We start from the raw sequence: 22098 nt of genomic DNA on the forward strand, positions 1-22098 counted from the left end.
GGGTGATTAAAAAAATTCGTCATGGTCATGGGAGAGGGAAGGAAGGTGGGAGGCAGAAAGGGAACCACAAGCGCACACTCTGCAAAGGCGGCGCTGCATGCAAGATTCTCCCAATATAACTTGTATGTTGTGCTGCATTTTTAATACCTATTTCCAATCGTTGCACTTATCTTATGCTCATCAACAGGGGGGGGGGGGGGGAGGGGGCTGATTTTCAACCCCTTCCACAATTGACAAATTAAATAATAAAACATTGGAGGATCGGTATTTCATATGATTTTATCAAAAGTATCAAAGACGAAATAAGTAGACCTCTTTCCGTTATGGTAAATGAGTATTTTTCTATAGGAACTTTCCCTGAACATTTAAAAACTGTGAAGGTCTTACCATTATTCAAAAGTGGTAATAAGATAAGTGTAAATAATTACAGACCATTATCGCAAATATCTCCCATCTGCATGAAAACGTAATAAGTAAGCAAATTAATGAGTTATTACATAATAGTAATAAGATAATATGTAAACATCAATATGGTTTTCGGGATGGGCTTAACACCGAATCTGCTATTACACAATGCCATGATAATCTCTTGTGCAATAAGAAAAAGTATAATGTAGTTATTGCAGTTGATATGAAGAAATCTTTTGACACTGTAAACCACAAGCTTTTAAAAATAAAGTCGAGAAAGTATGGCTTTACTGAGGAATCAATGAGATGCATCGACAGTTACCTTCAAGATGGAAATCAATATGTATGTGCAAATCAAATCTGGCAAAAAAGTCTTTGACTCTCCTACTGCACCAGTTAAGGGAGGTGTTCCACAGGGCTCAGCCACCCGTTCTTCCATGTTCAAAATTTTCAAACTTAAATGTTTAGCCACGATTCTGTTGATCTTTCTCATTATTTTATTTGCTGATGATATTTTGCTGGTAATAAGTAACAATAGCCTAGACAGATTGGAAATAGACGCATTCATTTTACTCAACATCCTCAAACAATGGGCTGATATAAATCTCCTAGAAGTAAACGGCGACAAAACAAAATTTATGCTCATAAGCACGAAAAATATCATTGATTCTTTCAAATTACTAATGGATAATGAAGAAATTGAAGGAGTGGTAACGATCAAATGTCTGGGCACACTAACAGATAAAAAATGGGAATAAGACCTTCATGTTAATGAAATTTGCTCAATAATGCACACATATATTTTTGTTCTTAAAATGTTGTCCAAGTTTTGTGATTTTGATGTACTAATTAAGGTATACCATGCCCTTATTATATCAAGAATTGACTATTGTATTAACTCTTGCATTCAGTGTAGCAAACTCCTTGTTGAAAGAGTTTTCAGAATCCAAAGGAGAGCGTTGAAGACTATATTAAGATTAAATCCATATGATTCCTGTAGAACTCGCTTTAAGAGTAGTCGGCTGCTTACAGTGCCATCCTTCTTGGTATTTTGATCTATCATGAATTTTGTCATCAATAAATTAGATCCTAGAAACTCAAATGCCAACTGCCAAGTAAACACCAAAAATGCTGGTATAACGGCTGTGATTAAGGGTAGCCCCACTTTAAGAAGAGGCCATACCTTCTTCTTGAAACATCCAGATGATCTAAAGAAAATTTATGATGCAAAAAATTTTAAAGCGAAATTATAAGAATATTTAATTAACGGCGAGTACTATGAAATTAATGAGTACACTCAGGAATTGAAGCTTACTTTGATTTACTACTATGCAATTTAATTATTTTCCCCAATTGTAAATGTATTAAAATATTAATGTATAACTTGACATATTTGTATTACCCTTTTTGTGCAGAAACAAACAAATAAATACTTAAATCTAAATCTAAACTGTACGATGCTCTGCAAGAGGGAAAATTTTAAGAACGTGAGAACGGCTACAACACGCACAAGAAAAACATGGGAAACTATATCACTGATAATGACGATCATGAAAACGAAACTGCAAATTGTCCTAGTGGCATCAAAAATAAGGGTTTCCGATCCAAAGAGAGACGGAACATACTCAATGATAATCTCTTGGATCGGTAAATGTTTTCACATTCCTTATGTCATCATCTCCGTTTCCAATTTCTACTTTTATTTTTTATATATTTTTATGGAAGGGGTTGAAAATCAGCCCCCCCTCTCTCCCTGTTGATGAGCATAAGATAAGTGCAACGATTGGAAATAGGTATTAAAAATGCAACACAACATAGACGTTATATTGGGAGAGTCTTGCATGCAGCGCTGCCTTTGCAGAGTGTGCGTTTGCGGTTCCCTTGCTGCCTCCCACCTTCCTTCCCTCTCCCATGACCATGACGAATTTTTTTATCACCCTTGAAATAGTTCAGCAATGTGAAACCATGATGTTCGAAGGATTCAGTTGCTATAAGCCTCATTCATAGTTAACAAGAAAAGCAAGGGGTTTAAATCTCAGGTCCCCCCCCCCCTCAAACACCCTTTTGGTCAAAATTTGGTGATTAGTGGGTGAAGTCGTTCTAGAATATATTGATGTGGCCTCAAAGTGGTAAGTTCCGCAAACTCATTCAGTTTTATCCACTTGTGCACGAAAATTCTCACAGAAAACCTGAATTTTACGATTTTAGGGTCCTCCCGCCCCCCAGTCCCCCATAAAACTGGACACCCAGGCAAAATTCCTTTCTTCATACATGTAGAAGATTTCCGGATAGTTTCATGCTTCTATCCAGAAATACACGATCCTAGAGGTATTTCTTGCTAATCCACCCCACTATACGCACTTGCCTGTATTAAAGATTAGATTTTCTCTTTTAAAAGGTGCTCAACATTTGCAACCTTTCTTAAAATTGAACCAGTTTGGATTTTTCTGTGATAATAAGAAGGAGGCAGAACAAACCTTTGGCACACGATGTCTCTAGTGCACCAAGGATAGCCAGTCTCCTCTCTGCCGCTTTCAGTTGGATAATGTTAGGAGCAGATGGAAATGGAAAATTCACAGCTCTTTCAATCTTCATCGCCTTCATCTGCAGTAGGAGATCATCAACAGGTTTCTGCTGAATTTCTGGCATTGTAAATTCTTCAAACTCATCTTTAAATAATGCTGATGAATATAGCCTGCAACATTTACCACTCATTTTAAATCAGAAGAACAAAAAATGTCCAACTTTTACCTTGAAAATAATAAGTAACATTTCCGTCGAGTTAAAGAGTATCTGGATAGCCTTTCAGGGCGGAGTTGATTAAATTTCGAGGACTAAGGATTTGTCGCAGGCAAATAGTAAAATCAGGCATTTTGTCAAATGCCTAGGCAAATAGTCAAAAATTCGAACTTAGAGCAAAATTCTAATTCTTTTCCTAATTTCAGACAAAATAATTCATTGCTCCTGCAAGAAAAAATTTTCAATAAAAATTTGCACACACACACTAGCATTTTAAACAATTTTTAGCTCTTGAAGAGTCACTGATCTTGAAATTTTCAGCATGTCGTAAAATACAGAATTTTCGGAAATTCAACATTTAAAAATAAGAGAGACAATTAAAGAGGAAAAGACAATAAGAGTTCGTAGTTATTTTTTCAAAAATAGTGAAAAATCGTGAGCTCTTCGCCATAAATACACAAAATTTTGTAGACCGTCAAAATTTGACTATCTGCCTAGGCATTTGACAAAATGCCTGATTTCACTATTTGCCTGCGACAGATTCATCAATTTCTGCTGATGGTGGCTCCTGTTTTCAGAGCTCTTTACCCAGGGATTTTTTTTGGAAAAACAAACAATGGTGCACACACCTTAACAGTGAAAGCATGTCGTGAATTTTTCTTGTTGCACTGTGCACACCTGGTAAAAAGTATTGCATTATGCCCAATGCTGCAAATTGTATGTTAATTCTTAAAAAATTCTCTCAATTTTATATTCTAACTTCTCTATTACATATATCCCTAGAACATCAGTATGCATTATTGGCTCCTGCCATGATTATTAAATTTTCCCCCTCCAGTCCCTACAATCAACACTACTTGGGAGAACAGGATCAAGAGTAGCACCTGATTTATATCGACTGCAACGGTTTGGCATCAAAATCATTGCAAAAGATTTCACTTCACGATTTACCATAACTGTGCTAATATATTCTGACCACTTCTTTTTCAGGCTAGAGTGACTGGATATAGGTGCAGGTGTGATAGGATTGGGATGAAGTTCTGTCTGTCCGTTCTGCATCATCCTTTGCAAGTTTCCTGCACTACCTGAATTTGGAGGAATGTTTACCCCTTCATTACTGCCGGCTTTACTTTAATACTTCTAAATAGTGTCATAGAAATACTACAGACTTCTTGCTCAGCATTATTTTTTGTAATGTTGCAAGTTGTATGCTCTGAGAGAGCATCGACCTCCATCCCTACTTACTCAGTGGGGTAGTCTGAATAATTTAATACACTAATTTTCAGGCCCCTCGATATCTTTGTGTTGACAGGCATACGTTTCATTTGGGGATTTCTTTGGTGCCAACTGATACGGCTGTTGAAGAGTCATCCCATGGTTGGAGACATCGACCAGAAAGATATACTAGGGTGTATACTTAGGAAGCATGGAGATGTCTATACAAATGAGGTGGCTTCTAGCAACATTGACGGTGCCATTTTTAGTCATGTCTACCTGCTCAGAGATCAGCTCATCGCCCCTCATCTCATTTTTGCTTGCTACATGGCTGACGTTTGTGGTCTAGGCAAAGTTTTGTAAAGAAGTTTTGTGTATTTCTTTTGATTTTAAAGGATTGTTAAGTGTTTTTGCTAGACATGTCTCTTTTATTTATAACTTGATAGGGGAATCTGCCCATCACCGTGATCTTTTTCCCCCTGTTTACAATGTTTTTTGGGAAAATTTCTTTTCATGGACCAGCTACTAGGTCGGGACCAAATTGTTGGAGTATGTATTCTGACTAAGCAGAGTCAACTGAACCTGAGAATTGTAGGTATAGCATGCTTTTCCACTTGACTCTTTAAAATTTTGTCCAAAGGTCAAAGGCTGCAGGTAGGTTGCACAAACTCTGATCAAATACTTGTGAAAATCTAAACAAAGAGAGACTGCTCCCTACAGGGAATAATTTCTCACAAGGAAAACTCATCTCAGAACCTCCACTGGATCTCCCTTCAATTAGTGAATTACTGAAAGAAGCTCACCGATAACAGTGTCCAGGTCCAATGCGGCCAGCTCGTCCAGCCCTTTGATCAGCAGATGCCTTGCTTGTCCAAATCACAGAAAACATTGAGATACCAGTAAAGTTATCATAGAGGCGGGTCTTTGTTCTACCACAATCGACAACATACTTGATTGAAGGAATAGTGAGAGATGTTTCCGCAACATTTGTAGCCACCACACACAACCGGCATCCAGGAGGAGGTGGCTCAAAAATCTAACAAACTTTTTATTAATCTCATGGGTACGTCTTTGCAAAATCAAAAATAAGTTTAAAGGGCACTAAAATTACCAACAAGTTTACATTTTAGTATTTTTATTCCTTAACTCTGAAAGTAGTGGTAAATCAATTAATTCTGAATCAATATTGACTTTTTATGTTAGTTTCCAGGTTCTGTATCCCAGGATTTTGCAATGCCATTCAAAAAGAACCTGTTGAAACAATGTTACACGATAAATTCTTCAGGATATTGGTCTTTACTTGACTCCAGAAAACTGTTTACATTGGGATGTTGTGACCTCAGGACGCAAGTCACCACTTTGAAAAAGGTTTTAGCATTAATATCTCTCACAGTTTTGTAAACAGCTTTTTTGACACGGAAAATGAGTGTGAAAGTGGAGGTGACAAGCGGAACTTTTCCAATCAGCCTAATGCTTATGATGCTTTAGACAACTTTCCATGGTCCTAGCCGCTGTGAATTCGATGGAACAGGGCTGCCATAAGATTCACGCCCAGAACAAACGTTTTCACTTCACATAGACAGCAAAAATATTCACTTCAAACAGCGATGACATCGAGCATCGTTAGGGTACATAACCTCTCATTACAATTGCGACCAGAAAGTAAATGAACAGACACAGGCAAAAGGATATACAGGGATCGTTTCTTCTTAGGACATCACAAAATCTGTTAATGCGATGTTTTTCTGCTTGAAATGAAGTTGGGTTTTACTTACTTCAGAAGTCATTTTATCAACTAAACTTGGTTGAAGCACTACAGAAAAATGAAGGTATTCTCATTTATCGGACTTTTCAAAGTTGGATTAAAAAAAAATTGTGCAACAGTCCCATTACTGCAAGGAGCTGAAATTCTTCAAAAGAAGGAGGATTCTTCAAATATAACATTTACAGTACAACAAGTAGGGGCAAAAATGAGGCCATTTAATGAACTTCTTTGTCTGGCGACCTCAGCAATGTTTTAAACGATTTGATTCTCTAGTACATCTCTTTACCAAATTAAATAATCTTATTTCACTACTTACCCTGGCTTGTTTGTGACTAGGTAGAAGGGAGTAGAGAGGGAGAACCCACAAAGGCTGACTAGACCTTGCTGTAAATTCAGCTTCCACTGTAGACGACCACTCTTCATCAGAGTCCCCTTCTGTCTCAGCAATATCTTCATCTTCAGCATCCAACATGTCTGCTTCTGTGTCATCAGCGGGGGCAAGATCATAACTGAAAAAGATACCAGATCAATTTGACAACAGACAAGCATCGTAACATAGATATCCTAAAAATCAAAAGAGCTTGATGAAAGTATTTTCGACCCACTAAATCATTTTCTCTAATATATTAATTAGAGTAATGACAATCTTTCATTTTTCCGTGAACTGTTACAAGGATTTAGCAACCATTTTTCCAATTGGAAACCCTGAGATACAACCGTTATTCCACTGAAAACCCTGAAACACAGCATCAAGAAAATGTAATTTGAAGATCAGCATATGGAGTTCTTTCGCCGAAACAGCATAAGGCGAAGAAAGCAGGTTTCAGAAAATTATGCTTAAAGTTTTCATTCAAACGTAAGTTCCAGTGTGTTGTTGGAACTAAACTAAGAATAATTTCTGTAAATAATATTTTTGTAGACTGAGATCCTTCCAAAACAGAAGAATAAAATGTCATTTCTGGTGTGCAATGATTACTTTTTAAAGTCAAGTAATACGCTCTTTGCTAAAAATAGGGTGTTTCTGAGAGGAAAGCTTAAATAAGTGCAATATTAGTCGATTAAATAAATTTTTTAATGATGACAAAGAAAGATAACTCCTTTGGCTCTCAACTTTAAGTCCCCTGGCTCCGAAGCTACAACTGGGGGAGGGGGGACCAAAAAAACGGAATTATGCTGTAACGAGGCAACGATGGAAAATATTCAGGTTCCACCACTAGGAGGTGTAACTAGGAGCTATGAAGAGTCACTGGCCAAATTTCAACATTGTAGCATATTTTCTTTCATATTGGCGAGAGTTGGCTGGAGGGCTTGTTTGGCAAGTTTGTCGTTTTCGAAGATGGGTTACTTTCAGTAACAACACTTAGCGCTCAAATTTTTCTCTCTTACTCGATAAAAACACGGATTTCTCTATTAGCCTTCTAAAAAGCTGCTTCTGAAGGACAAACTTCGGTCTCAGTACAGTTATTTTGTTTAAAAATGGTGCTGTATCGTCCGAAACTCCTGTACGGCTCAAAACCGCCATCGCCAACGCTAAAACCGATGGAAGTATAAAAAAAATCGCATTTCTGTGATAGTAGGGTGAATAAGCATAACAATCGTGCATTTCTGGAAAAAACCATGAAACTTTCATGATATCATCTTTATCTACAGAAAGCTCAATTTCGCAGGTGAGCCCAAAATTCTGAGGCCATGGGAGTCTAGGGCTCTGATTTCACTTTGTTTTGTCGAATTTTCGCGTTGAATCATTGTTAGAACGCTGTTAACAGAGATAAATGCGATCAAAACTTGTGTAAACGTCAATAATAGGTTCTCTCAAACAGTATTCTAAAATTTAATCACTGTCAGATCCCGGAACACCCCTTAAAATACCTAAAATTAAAAATGGCGCCCGTAATTAGACCTCCGGAATATCAGTATTTTCACTTGTGCATATCCTGACATGTGAGGTATCATTTTCCATGTAATTTGGGTCGCAGATTTCAAATTTGAAGTCTGAAAACAACCCCCCGGTCAAAATTGGTGCCCCAAATCCAAGATGGCGGCCAAATTTTAAAGCCAGGAGGGTGCATGTTTTAAACTTTTGCGTGATAAGGCAAGTGATATATCATTTCCTATGTATTTTTGGACGTAGATTTCATCAATGAAGTCAAAAAAGCCCCCAGGTCAAAACTGGTGCCCCAAGTCTACGATGGCGGCCAAAGTTGAAAGGCAGGAGTGTGCATTTTTATGACAAAAAAATCACGTGAGATGGCTAGTGAGGTATCAATTTCTACGTATTTTCAGTCAACAAAACGAATTTAAATGAAATGTAAAAAAATTATTTTACACAAAAATTAGACGAAACATTTAAGAATGTGATCAGTTTGGCCGTCCACGGTAGAAATGATGTTAAAACGAGCATTTATAATGAGTTATTTTAATTATTTTTAAACCCATATAATTTCTCAATAAAGATAAGGACATTACATGCGACGCACCCACCGTACCCTCTCTAGTCAATATAAAAGAAAATCTGAGTCAACACATGCTGATTCACATTCTGAGTCAGGCTCGTCAGGATCTTCTTCCTACCGTACGGTTCTGTAAGTTTTTACGGTTGGAGTCTTCACAACTTCTCGTCCAAGAACGATAAGATAATTTACTCAGAGGTACAGCATGGCGTCACACCCTTTCTTACAATTACATCAGATAATTGTAAGCGGAGATTCCAGGAGCTGCAGGCAAGTCACCTAAAATAGGATGAAACTCCTTGTTTTTATTCATCCATTCCCACTGACAAGCACCCAGATCGCTTCATCCCATCCACAGTTGAGTATGAAGGTAGTTCCTAAATTAATGGTGCTTCATTGCTGATGATGTCGAGGGTAATTTCTCTAACTTTGAAAGCTGGCACTTTTTCCTTGGATATATGATTTCAGAGATCTTCGAAGGTCACATTTTTATCGGCCACCATAGTGGAGTAATATTTCGATGGTAAAACTGCAAAAGTGCGTATCTTGGTTGCGGTGTTTCAAAATATTCGCTCCTATTTTATTTTTGGAGAGGGGATGAAACCAACATTATTGCTTGAAATTAAACATTAAATCATGGAATTAATGCTACCCCGTGTCTTTGAGGGCTAAAATTTCTATCTGCCTGGACTTAACAAGCGTCGTCACTCAATAAAGCTGTTTACAAAAATGGCCAAATCTCGCGAACAAAACATTTCCATGCGAGGTATAATATATCAATGGATGCGAAATCAAACGAACTATCGAATGGACAACTTTTTATTCCAATTAAAATGGAGCCCTTTTCTAATTTTGGCGGATTTGTAAAAATGGATGTATTTAAAAATCGAAAAATTGGCAACAATGCATGTATGTTAAAATTAATGGACATTAAATTCATGAAGATATCTTTGGAGTGCGCATTTTTGAAAATTTTCGTCGAAACTGCGACTTCATAGCTCAATTTTAATGCCACCTGCGAAATGTTCACGGTTTCGACTTGGCAACGCTGTGGCGCACAGGGAAAATTTTGGGTGAACTTGCCATTGCCGGAAAAAGGCGTGTCCTGTGATAGGGAACAACATATCCAACTCCGGGAAAAATCCATGAGAGAGGCAAAATCACCGATTTTGAATAACCATCTATGGCCTAGTAACTCTTCATAGCTCCTGGATACACCTCCAAGCGGTAGAACTCGGATAGTTTCCACCGTCGCCAAGTTACAGCAAAATTCTGGATTTTTTGGGTCGCCTCTTGTACACAAAAAACAACGCAGTAAAATGGGGGTTTTCCTAGAGAAATTCATTTTTGGGTGTCCCCTCCTTCCATAGAAACCTTAGCGGTAGAAAATTTTCCGTCTGGCGGTTAAAAAGTCATCCGGTAAAAGCACCTCAGCGGTAGGAAATTTTACGGACAGCGGTCATAAAGTTATAAAGGCACCTTTGCGATACTTAGAGGATTAGCTGGTCAGGGTACCGTGCAGTCGAATAACGCCATCCATAGAGAATGGATCAGTACAAAAATGGCGCATCAGTCCAACCCCATCATGAAGCAGATCAGGTCCTCGGTTAGCTCAGTGAGACAGTCTTGTTTCGCATAATGAGAGTGGGGGCGGTAGGACCGTCTCATCTGTGTGGTTTTTTTTAGCTTTATTTCGGTTTAGTTTTGGCTGAAGATGGGAGCTCTTCAGCCTCGAAACGTCCTAATTTTTAATATTTTTATTACAGCCATCACCCTGTTTTTGGTATACTCATTTTTTGTTATATCAGACTACTTAAATCCTCCTTTTAACAATTACATGCATCTGTATCATGGGAAGAAACATCTGAACGGCTATCATATTCATAAAATATGTCCTCGGCTCACTACTTTTTCGGAGGTTTTAGGCTAAGGTCTGATATCAGCAGGAATCGCAACAGTGTATTTTTTTTAGAAAATACACTTAAAAATTTGTGCGTAAGTTTTCCTCCTGTGATCCAATGTGTAGGAAACAGCCCGTTCCAAAACTTTCCTTTACTAACTCACTTTGCACCAGGGCATAAATCCAAAATATTTCTGCCTCTGTAACAGTTGTGTAACAGTCTCTGTGCCAGGAACACTTCGTCCAAAAACTTTCCGTTTATACCTATCTAAATTGATTTCTGGAAGTGCTTTGACGACTGTCTTTCTTGATTTTCTAATTTCCTGAATTGCTTTTGACAGACTCATTTCTACATTTTCTCCATCACTGGCACTACAATCTTCATCATCTCCTATTTTTTCTTCATTCTCCAAGTTCCAGGTTTTTTTATAGGGGAATGTCCTCCGAAGTTTTTTAACCAGGGTGTTAACCTCTTGCTGACCTGAAACACATCCACACATAAAAACCATTAGTAACCCAGTAGATACAAGATGTTCAATGCCACCAAGATCACCACATTTTCCAGATAAGAAGAGTGGCTGAAATTTTAAAAACCTGATTGTTTGGTGTCATAGAATTGACCTAATTAAATCAGATTAATATCAGTTCAAGCTACCAAAACCCCATTTTGGAATGTTTGGGCTGATTTGACTTCTCTGGGGCTTTGAACATAAAATTCCCTGACTTTCCAATGCTTCCTTTTTGGCATAATATCTGGTGATATTTTTTTTCACGAAAAACTTGTTAGAGCTAAGTCTCTTTTTTAAATTTAAATTGAAAATTCAAGAACATTAAGGCAAAACCTGCACTTGATGATAATGATCCCCATACATAGAGGGGAAAATAGAGAGACATAATTTCTTTGCTGCTTCTACGATTGTTCACTGGCTTACATGTTTTAGTAATAAAAATTTAAATATTAACTGATAAAGGTATACATTTTGAGATTTGGAAAGGAAAAGCTCAATTGCAGAGTTTCTAAATTGCTCCATAAGCACTGCATGAGGTAATATTATGCATTCCTACGATTAAATGGTATCACAGATAAGGGTATCACGTGACACTTTTGTGCACACAATGATGCAGACATTTGTCACTTCAAGTAAAACGTTGTGGCAGTATCGCAAGGGGAAATAAACTAGGAAAACACAAATCCTTCCCACAGATCCTTCTACCCTAGCACTGTTTTGCAGAAAAGGATAGTTTAAAAGAGACTGGAAAAGATTCCCTGACATCTCATTGGGCAAAGTGCATATTTAATACTCTGCAAGAAGAGTTGGAAGTTATCATCATAGGTAAAATTTCAACTTCCTCATTTTTTTGAGAAATTAAATAAACGTCTAAGAAAATAATCCCTACTCCTCAATGAATGAATTTCTACAGGACCAAGAGTAATGTTCAAATGTTTCGTACACATTAATTGCATGTGAATAATTAGCAGTGAAATGATTGTACAAGCCTGCACCCTCCTTATGCGCTCAGCAAGTGACTTCTGCTTGCAAGACGAGCCACATTCCTTCGACTGACACTAAGAAGGTAGGACAGGATGGGCGATGGGGTGAGGAGACTGCCCAGTGGCTGGAGAGGAAGTGAGAGGCACGACATGGTGCAAAGGCATGGTGCAAAGGCATGGTGGCAAAGGCATGGTGCAAAGAGGGAAAAGTTGGCTGTCGCTGCGGGCAAAGGCCCCCATTAAGCCGCACGCAATTGCACTATGCGGCGCCCGATTTTTCTATTCTACAAGCTTGCCTTCCAGCTTCATTATAGTGATGTATATCAAGTTGTTTTTTAAACAAGGTGGAGAAAAGGTGCTGGATTCACACCATTTTGCAGGAAAATCAAAGCCAAGAGGTTCCAAAAATTATAATTAGAGTCAAAAAATATTTTAACTCCAATGAGCGCCAGTACAAAACTGAGGAGGGAAGAGTGTTCAGCTCAGACAGTTTATGTTGGAATAATAAGTTTGAGTCACGCCGAGAGATCTGTACCGGTTTGGGTCTTTTTAGACCTCATCAGCAGATCATACTCGTCAGTGAATAATATTCCAATGCAAACTGCCTGAGCTGAACACTCTTTCCCCTCAGTTTTGTGCTGGTACTCATTAGAGGTAAAAGAATTTAATTTTTGACTCTAATTATAATTTTTGGAATTTCTTGGCTTTGATTTCCCCGCAAAATGGTGTGGACCCGGCACCTTTTCTCCACCTTGTTACATATGTAGTTCGGGCCATTTCTTAGTGTTTTTTTTCTCAGTTGCTTGTTAATTTAGGTATAGTAAAATGTAAATTTAGAAGAACATTCATTTCATCCTGCAAAAGTAGTGCTTGTAATGTACTAAAAAGAAATAAATAGAAAATAAAAAATAAACCTATCTCAGAGTATACTTTGAGCGGAAAGTGAACACTGCATTTTATTTTTCGTCTCAATATTCAAGTTTGAATTAATTTTAAATGAAACCACAAAAATGTCACTTAATACTACTGGCACTACTAAAACCACTGAGGTACTAAAAGGAATGGTTTGCCTGAAGTTGGGAATTCTTCAATATAAAATTACTTTCATGAGGAAATTGGAAACAGCTTGAGTTTGAGAAAATTTATATAGATCATCTATGGGACCTTCCTTTTGGTTAATATTAAATGAACATACAAACCATACAACCTGTTAAAAAAATAAGGATTCCTCCTTCTGGAAGCTGACAGTGTATTTTGCATGCCTTGGAAAAAGATTCTCTTACATAATCCACACTTGTCCGTTTGTTAAAGTGAATTACAACTGGGTACTGACGTGATTCAATCTGGAAAAATCATGCAACTTTTTATTAAGTTATAACTCAGTGAGAAGTTGTAAATATTTTCTTTGTAATCAAGAAATCTTGACAATATTTACAGGATATGATAAATGTACCCAGAAAACACAAGGTTCAGCTGAGTGGAAACAGCTCACATCTAGTCAACGCTGAGAGAAAGAGGTTTGAACTTTCAACTAATTAGATTGTAAGGCTGTGCAAACCTTGAATTTCTTATTTCGAATCTTGAAAAAAGTTCTGCAATTCAACGTGTAAACCTCAAACCTATTTTTTTTGTTGCAAATATTAGGTTTTCAATTAAAAATATTTGATTAAAAATTTACAAATTTTCTTTATAAACTTAGCTAATACAGTTTGCTAATGGGCCAGTTGCGTTGGTAACAGAATCGTGTTTTGATGCTTGATCTTTGTAAATAAGCTAGAAATAATGAGATGTGTGCAAACAGCAACTCTCTACCTTCAATATTGACAGAGATGTTGCACTTTGGAAAGTCGGGTTTTTGACGTCTGCAGTAGTGACACCCTTGGTATCTTCCTCTTTTGTTCTATCAGTGATGCAGAGGGCGCAATGCGAAACTTCAACGACAATAAAAATAAACAAATTGAGGTGAACTGACTGACCGCGGATCTTTTCGCAGCAAGTGCGTTATCTCCTGATAAGAAGATCTTTGAAGCGCGAGTCCGTCTGTTTCTTGAGTTTGCTTACTTTCAACGACGTTGACGTTTTGCGATGCGCCCACTGCATCACTGCTCGAACAAAAGAGGAAAAAACCAAGGATGTCACTATCGCGGTGGATGACGTCAAGAACCTAACTTTTCAAAGCGCGATATCTCCTTTAATATTGAACATAGAAAGTTGCGATTTGCACAGATCTTATTATTTTTAGCTAATCTAAAAGAAGTAAGCATCAAAACACGATTCTTTGACTAGCGTAACTAACCCATTTAATATACAGGGTGGCCCAAACCTGCCGTAACAGGCGTTTATCTTGGTTTTTTTTTTTAAAACCGCAAGGACAAACAGGAACTCAAAAAAAAGAATCCGAAATTCATGGTTCTGGAACTGTTTCAGCCCTCCCTGGAATGTAAGAAGGGGGGCCAATGCTTCAAAAGTCGGGGCTTCTGTCAAAATTTTGAAGCTAGGTAATCGGAATTAGTAAATACGGAAAATTTTAACCTAGATCGACACCAAGAAATCCAAAATCGGAACATCTATGTCCAAAATGTTGACCCCTGAGGGTGGGGGACAGAGCCCTCCTTCATGTAAGTTTGCTGAATTGACATAGGGGCTCGGAAAAGAAGATGTTTTTAATATCGACTGTTTCATTTTTAAGGAACTTTATTTTCTCTCTTAAAAAATGTTGAGAATCCTGGAAGAGTCAACCATTTCCCATCCTAGAAGGTTCATTTTCAAAATGATGTATCTCAGTCAAATTTACTGTTACAAAGCACATTTTGGTCTCATTTTAAGGGCAGTTTTTAGAGTTATAGCCCCACAGAAACCGCAATATGATATCTGTGTTCTTTCTCCTTGTGAAGAGTAAAGAGGCAGTACTTTTGGAACAGCCTTTATATGATGTGCTCTGTACTAGATGGCCTGAAAAACAGAGCTATGCCCTGGAAGTTTGCAGAGGAAGAAGAATAAGTGCCAAAAGGAAAAACTTATGGCACCGGAATCTCTGATACTTGTAACCGTCAAACAACTGGATCCGTCATTTTGACTTTCAGCAGGAGTTTAAACGTCGCATCCAGGAGGAGATGGGATATCTCTAGTAGTGACTCTTTGCACCAGCTATGGACATTTTGTTCAAGGATAGCTGAACTATGTCTGGTTCCTGTTTTTAAGGAAATTTCAAAGGCAGCAGAACGTTGAGTAATGTGGTTGCTTAGGAACTACCCTATATACCCTATGTTCCAGGACAACAACACTTTTTTCTCCTTTATATTTCCTTAGCCATAAGAGTATATCTTGTTTTCATTGTTAACCTACTAACATTTCCTGAAGGTTTGCAACATCAAAAATTTGATTTTAATTTATTATGTTGTTGGCTTCTATATGTGTCTAGCACCTGTGAAAGGGTGGATTTCCCATGTGTACTGTCTTGCTTCAATCTGTTCTATTCTGTTTTGTTTTATTAGCAAAAGGCCCCAAAAATAAAGTGTTTGCAAAAAACAGAGAGCAAGCTAACACCTGCAAAATTGATACAATTGGCTATCACACTCTAGAGCTTCCAAAATTGCCAAAATGAAGTCAGACTTTGAAGAGCCGGTAAAATTTTGAGTAAAGCTGCAATCACAAGCAAGCATTTGAAAAATTTCTATAGTTCTCTGAAGTTCAAGAGCTTTTGCTAAAAACTACAAATACCCGCGAGTGCTAAACTATGAAAAGTCGTCTTGGAGAGTTTTAAAATTTCTGAGCCAGAAATTCAGAATCAAACCAAACCCAATCTACCGTCTAGTTCGAACCTTTTGAAAGTTAGCACAGACCTCTTAGATTGAGGTGAACTGGATCTGATTACAACAGAACACACCTTTTTTCAAAACAACAGATAGATTATGGTAAAGTGTGACTACACTGACTAATGCCTTTACACATCCAGTAACATTTTACCGAGGTAAAATGTTACCTCGGTACCTCGATTTCAACTTGCAAATTTTTGCAAGTTGAAAGATCAAGAGGTGCTGTACAATTTTCCCAAAAATGAGACAAATGAACAAATAAGAAATAAATGAACTCACATGAATCACTGGGGGTGGTTTTTTGAACAGTCGAGGATTTTCTGTGTAATCTGCTATCCTTAGAGTTGCAGACATGATGATAAGTTTAAGAGGGTTATTTCTTTTACTTCGAAGGGGAACAATTCTTGAGAGAAGACCAATTAAAATATCTGTGAAAATACTCCGCTCATGAGCTTCATCTAAAATTATTACTGAATATTTGGTCAACAGGAAGTCCTAAAAACAAATCGCAAAACAGGTGAGAGAAAGAAAATTGATTTTAAGTTGCAATAAAATTTCAAAGAAATTCATAACCATTTGCAACGAGAACAAAACGAGAGGTAGTGTAATATGGTGTCTTAAAAGGCAGCTTTTACTGTTGCTGCAACTTGAATACTTGAATGCATGAATACTAGTAGGTATGGATTGATGCATTCTGGTGTGGACCATGTTTAGTGCACACAAACATATTCACAGATGGATGCGCAGCTCTCTAAAATCCATCAACTTGAAGCACAGTGAAATTTATGCACTTGCCTGCTGGATATCTAGCTCGAATCTTAGGAAATCTAAAACGTTTGGGTCCCTATTTATTCGTGTGTAATGAGCAAGCCGATTTTGCTGTTATGATAAGGCATATATATATATATATATATATATATATATATATATATATAAAAAAAGCGTATATGATGCGCACCCATAAAATTGAGGAAACAGCTGCGTAGAAGTGGCAGCATTTCCAGACTAGCCAGGCGCTTAAACGCACGATAATGTTGCCGTGGAAACAGCGGAGGTACAGCCGAGTGCACCGATTGATATTGCCTGTCAATGATGGGGGTCCATTGGTGGTCATGGGGGTGGTCTGGAAATTCACCTTTTTCAAGAGACTTATTGATTAGGAAAGTTAGAGTGTCAGCAATCTGATCAATGTTACTGGCTATGAGCTCTCTTGGTAGGTTGTCAATTCCCATCGTTGCCTCAACATTAAGACACATTAAGTAGTGAAATGGAATATTGTCAAGGAACAGACAAAACATTAAATAACTGAACTCACACTTTGAATTTCTTTCAGCAAGACTCCATCGGTCATAAATTTAATTTTTGTTGATGGACCAGTATTTCCTTCAAATCGAATCAAGTATGACACTTCATCAGATGATAAGTTTAACTCCATTCCAACACGTTTTGACATCGAAATTGCCGCGACTCTCCTTGGTTCAGTAACTCCAATCATTTGGCCATTACTGTAACAAAACCTTATCTCACTGTCATGAAGAAAGTTGACACATTTTTGGGAGCATAGCTATTAGCTAGGTCAAGTCAAAAACGAATGTTACTATCATCAGTTACTCTTCTGAGAACTAAGTTCATGGAGAGCAAACAACTGAAGAGATTATAATTTCATACAAATTTTTTTACTTTGGGAAACATACTTCACATGGGAATCATAGACATGAAGAAAGAGCCTGATGGAATAAAATATTTGAGTACTAAATCTGCGATTTTTGAAAACTCTTGAATTTCTTTGCCTTTGGACAATTATTGGATACACCTTTCGACAGGCTACTGCCCATCATCCAGTTTAAGGAAAGGAAGAATGACAGCCAGTCGCAACTTGCACGCTGAGGATGATTGGCAGTAGCCTGATCATCCGTCCAATAATTAATAAAAAGTAAAGGACTTTAAGGTTCTTAAAAAATCTAACGCACATTGGTCCATATTCATAAAAATTAGCCTAAATGAAAGGAATTGCCCACGGAGGGGCGTTTATACTAGCTGAACTGTTTTGAGGGAAAGCGAATTTAAAGTTTCGATTTCAATCTCAAGACCTGTTACCTTGATAGCTGACACAATGGTGTCATTGCCTGCAGAAGAATATTTTACATTTTAGCCTCCAAGGATTCAGAGAATCAATGTATCATCATACTAATTAAGAATGTGTCCTCTAGGATATGCAGATACAAAGTCAGTGATTGCACAGAAAGGGTGTATTGCGTAATGCGCCATTCTACAGACAAAGTCTTTAGTTACATAAAAAATAACTTGCCTTCCATAACCTGCTTCATACAAGAACTGTGGTATTTGGGTTGTTTTGCCGCTGCCTGTTTCACCACAAATAATTGTGATGGAATTTTCTGTGATTGTCTCCATGATACTTTGCTCTTCTGCAAGAATAGGCAGTTTCAAACGAGATGCTTGAATTTTTTCATCTCGTTCAACAGGTACGTAAAATGCTGGCTTGCTGACCGGTGCTATGCCTTCACTTGCTACTTCTACTTTAACCTTCACTTCAGATGCTGAGTCCATCAATCCTTTTCCAAAGTTGCGAGTTTCAGTGTCTTCATCCACTACCTTTTTATTGATTTCTCCATTTTCTTTGTTGACGACTTGTTTCTTCACTTCTTTGTTTTCAAAAATGGTTTTAAAACTCTCTGCACAAGTCTCAGATTGTGACTTAGATTGATCGGGAGAAGTTTCACAACAAGGCCTAGCCTCTTCATCATTAGATGAACCAAAATCTGCATCATTACTGTCAGATAACTGAAAAGAAAAGAAAAGAAAATGTTATACCAAGACATTGCATGAAAACCACCTTTGCTATATCTGAGGACAACAAATATTTGTATTCACACCGACCAATCAGAATTTGTGTGAATTTGATGAAGTCTGTGTTATCAGTCTCGAATAATGTGAATTTGATAGTTCTTCAGACCCCTTAGGCTTCACTGATGGGATGGGGGGGGGGGGGGGGGTCGCTTAAACTTTTTGAATTCACAAGCACTCTATAAATGCGGACGGAATTCTCAAGAAATTCAGATTTTTCGAGGATAGATTGCTTGAAAACATCTGCTTCCTAATTCTCTACGCCAATTCAGCGACCTGTTAATATGTAAAGGGGAACTCTGGTCCCCACCTTCAGGGGTTAGTATTTCGGATGGAGATGGAGCGATTTTGGTCTTTTTGGTTTCGATTAATGTCAATTTCCTGTCTCCTCTAATAATGATAGATTTCAACATTTTGCGGGGAACCTATAATATTAAAATTAGGGCAACCCTTTACCTCCAAAGGAGAGTAAAGGAGCCTTCAAGACGATTCGGATTTCTTCGGGTTGATTCTCTCTCCATTCCCACAGTCACCAATCTCGCCCGACCTGAACTAACCAAGTGAAACTTTAGATACGGGTCGTCTTGGGAGTTCGTTTTAGAGAAAACCAGTGGCACCATCATGTTTCTCGTCAAATTTTACGGCAATGAACTGTAAAAACCATAAATTCCAGAGGCATACAAGAGCTCCACTGTCGTATTGAAAAAATAAGAGTGGACCCTAATTAAGCTATTCGAATCGTCTCTTTGAGGCAGGGGGATAGGCATAACATTGTTCCCTGGTTTCAACACATCCAGAAAGTACGAGAACTCCCCTGCTCTATAATTTAGCTGGTATTTGGATGTTAATTCAAAAATAAGAAAATATTTTGGCATGAAGAAAAGGTAGAAGACTAAAATTGGGAAATTTGCAGGGGAATAAGAGGGGAATTTTAAGGAAAAGAAGGTACCAAATTTGCGAGCTAGATTTCAGAAAATTCAGCGTGAAGAAGATTGCACTCCTCCCGTCGTTTCCCGCGCACTTTTTCTTGTTCCTTTCCAATTTATTGATGATTACTTCAACAAACTGAAAATAAAAAATTTTCGAGGGCAGAGGAAGAAGAGGGGGGAGAGGAGAAGGGAAATAGAATTCTAGAAAAAATTGCAGTTGACCATTGAGCGTTGACGTTATGGCACTATTGAACTTTGCGCATTGTTATACGTTTTCACGACGGAAAGGTACGAGTTGGCGCTACATGGCAGTGGTCAAAAACCGGCCTTTCGGAAAAACGCCCCTCCGGAAAAGACGGGGTCGGAGAATCCTGGAACTTAAGCGCCGGCCGCCGAGGAGCACAAGCGTGCCGAATACTGACAATGAGTCGAAAGGATGAACGAGGCGAGAGCGGCAACAGTTTTCCGAAGAAACCCTTCACGGCAGCAGCAACCTCCGGAGGGTCGGGCCGGAGACCCGGCCGCCGGAGTTCGGCCGATAGATTTCAGGAGCGCCGGACACAGGGGAGAGGGGGGATTCCAAGGTCTTGGCATACGTTCAATAATTTTATTACATAGACTACCGACCCGTACGCAGGGCCCCTTAGCATATTTCGTGAGCACTGCTACTAATTCGCTGTTGAGCAGAGCAATAAGTGAGTGGTGCCGTCCAGTCGTCCCAAGAGCGGGAAGCATACTGGCTCTGTATGCTGCATACAGAGCCACGCAGAAGAATGGAGATGTTGCATTTGTGAGGAATTTGCGATTTGACTATTGATTCTGATGTACAAGTTCGTGAGCAACTTGATAGTGCCTCTGGTTTTCCCTGAAATCAACTCCCAAGCTCAAAAAAAGCTCTCAAAGTTGAGGGCGTAATAGAGGGGATATCCCACGCTATCCTGAGAGTCCACCTCTACATCAAGACAAACTCTCCATGCAAAGATAGAGAGCAAATACATTAGCAGGGTTGCCGGGTTTTCAGTTTTGGAGTCCCCAAATAAAGTGGCAGCCCTGTCAATGTATTTGCTCCCCATCTTAGCATGGAGAGTTTGTCTTAACGTAAAGGTGGACTCTCAGGATAGCGTGGAATATCCCCTCCATTACGCTCTCAACTTTGAGAGCTTTTTTTGAGCTTAGGAGATTATTTCAGGGAAAACCAGAAGCACTTTCGTGTTTCTCGCAAACTTTTACATCAGAATCAATAGTCCAATCGCAAATTCCTCACACACGCAACATCTCCATTGGGATTTGAGCAAGAGCAGTTACCGCTGGGAATAACGCTCAAGCCACGGGCGCGAGCAGCAACCTAGCGGCCGACGATTTGGGCTCAATTCTGAGTGTAATTTGAGCCCACTGATTTAAGGCCCACCGCGCTCGCTGAACGAATTAAGCACACGATGGCAGCGCCTCTTTTTTTACCTGCGTCCTGCACCTTTTACCGCGACTGCGATGTGCGCGTGTACTCTGCCATGCTAAGGAAGAACGCCGTATTCGACAGTTGCCAGATTACCTTCCATAAAATATTTATTAGGAAAGTTATGAATATTTTTCCTTGAAATTTTCAGGAACTTTAGGTGAAATCGCGAGTAAAATTATCTGAGAAATTGGAAAAAAATTATTCAGAAGTTTACCAGGAAATTCGTGTTTTATCAAAGGAAATTTGGCAATGCTTGGAGGTTCATACGGCGTTTTTCCTTAGCACGGCAGTACTGCTGGCAAAGGCAACCCCTCGTTGGACGAAAATCGGAAGTGATATTTCGTACTTACACTCCAAGGCGATTTTAACACATGCATGTTGCGCGTTTGGAATGCTTACTCCCAGTAGAAAATTTAACAAAAAAAACCATGCTGAGGTAAAGTTAAGCAAAATTTTGGAAACTATCGGATTATTTTTAGAGGGCGTTCGACTCCCTCATAAGCGAAAAAACGACCGTCGGAAAATCCTACTTTACCTGGAAAGTAACATGAATCCTTGGAAGAAATGGCAAAATGGGCGTTTGTTCGTGTATAGGGGGCGTCAGCACCCCTAAATATCGTCCGTTCACCTCCAAATTTTGCATATGTCTATTTTGGTATTCTGTATTATGAAGAGCCTTGCACAAATTCGCCCGTTTTTGGGCTCTCAAAATCGGGGTCCGTGAGAGGTTATTTTTCATCCTTAGGATGCCCCTTTACACATCCTAAAATTTCAGATTGAGTATACAAACCGTTTTCGAGCAACAGGAGGTCAAAGTTCCTGATTTTCACTCATTTCTGCACGTACGTATTTTAATGTCCAATTCCGACTAGAAATTGTTTCCTGATTTAGATATCGAAGCGCGGTTTGCGGTGGTTGATTCAGCTACATCTGATGGATTTTTCTACATCTTTCACAAACCCTCACTTAATTTTTCTAGGGGGGGGAGGTGGGGGTGTCATTTCTATAGAGGGCGTAGAAGATATGGGTATTTGTTAATACTTCGAGAACGGTTGCAGATATTG

General features: G+C 38.6%; 1 protein-coding gene across 2 annotated transcripts in view; it reads right to left on the reverse strand.

Annotated features, from left to right (window-relative positions):
* kz (putative ATP-dependent RNA helicase kurz) overlaps nucleotides 1-22098 on the reverse strand; it is a 59646-nt gene that overhangs the window by 21511 nt on the left and 16037 nt on the right. The window contains exons 4-11 of one of the 2 annotated variants that reach the window (XM_019056359.2): nucleotides 18093-18586; nucleotides 17100-17289; nucleotides 16064-16279; nucleotides 13177-13312; nucleotides 10742-10958; nucleotides 6444-6636; nucleotides 5166-5224; nucleotides 2886-3103 (exon numbers count right to left, since the gene is read on the reverse strand). In XM_019056359.2, the coding sequence (XP_018911904.2) occupies nucleotides 2886-3103; nucleotides 5166-5224; nucleotides 6444-6636; nucleotides 10742-10958; nucleotides 13177-13312; nucleotides 16064-16279; nucleotides 17100-17289; nucleotides 18093-18586 (1723 nt within the window). Of the gene's footprint in view, nucleotides 1-2885; nucleotides 3104-5165; nucleotides 5399-6443; nucleotides 6637-10741; nucleotides 10959-13176; nucleotides 13313-16063; nucleotides 16280-17099; nucleotides 17290-18092; nucleotides 18587-22098 lie in introns of both variants that reach the window. The other variant, XM_019056358.2, reaches the window with a different exon arrangement.

This window comes from Bemisia tabaci, chromosome 1 (genome assembly GCF_918797505.1).
Source record: "Bemisia tabaci chromosome 1, PGI_BMITA_v3".
NCBI classification, from domain to species: domain Eukaryota; kingdom Metazoa; phylum Arthropoda; class Insecta; order Hemiptera; family Aleyrodidae; genus Bemisia; species Bemisia tabaci.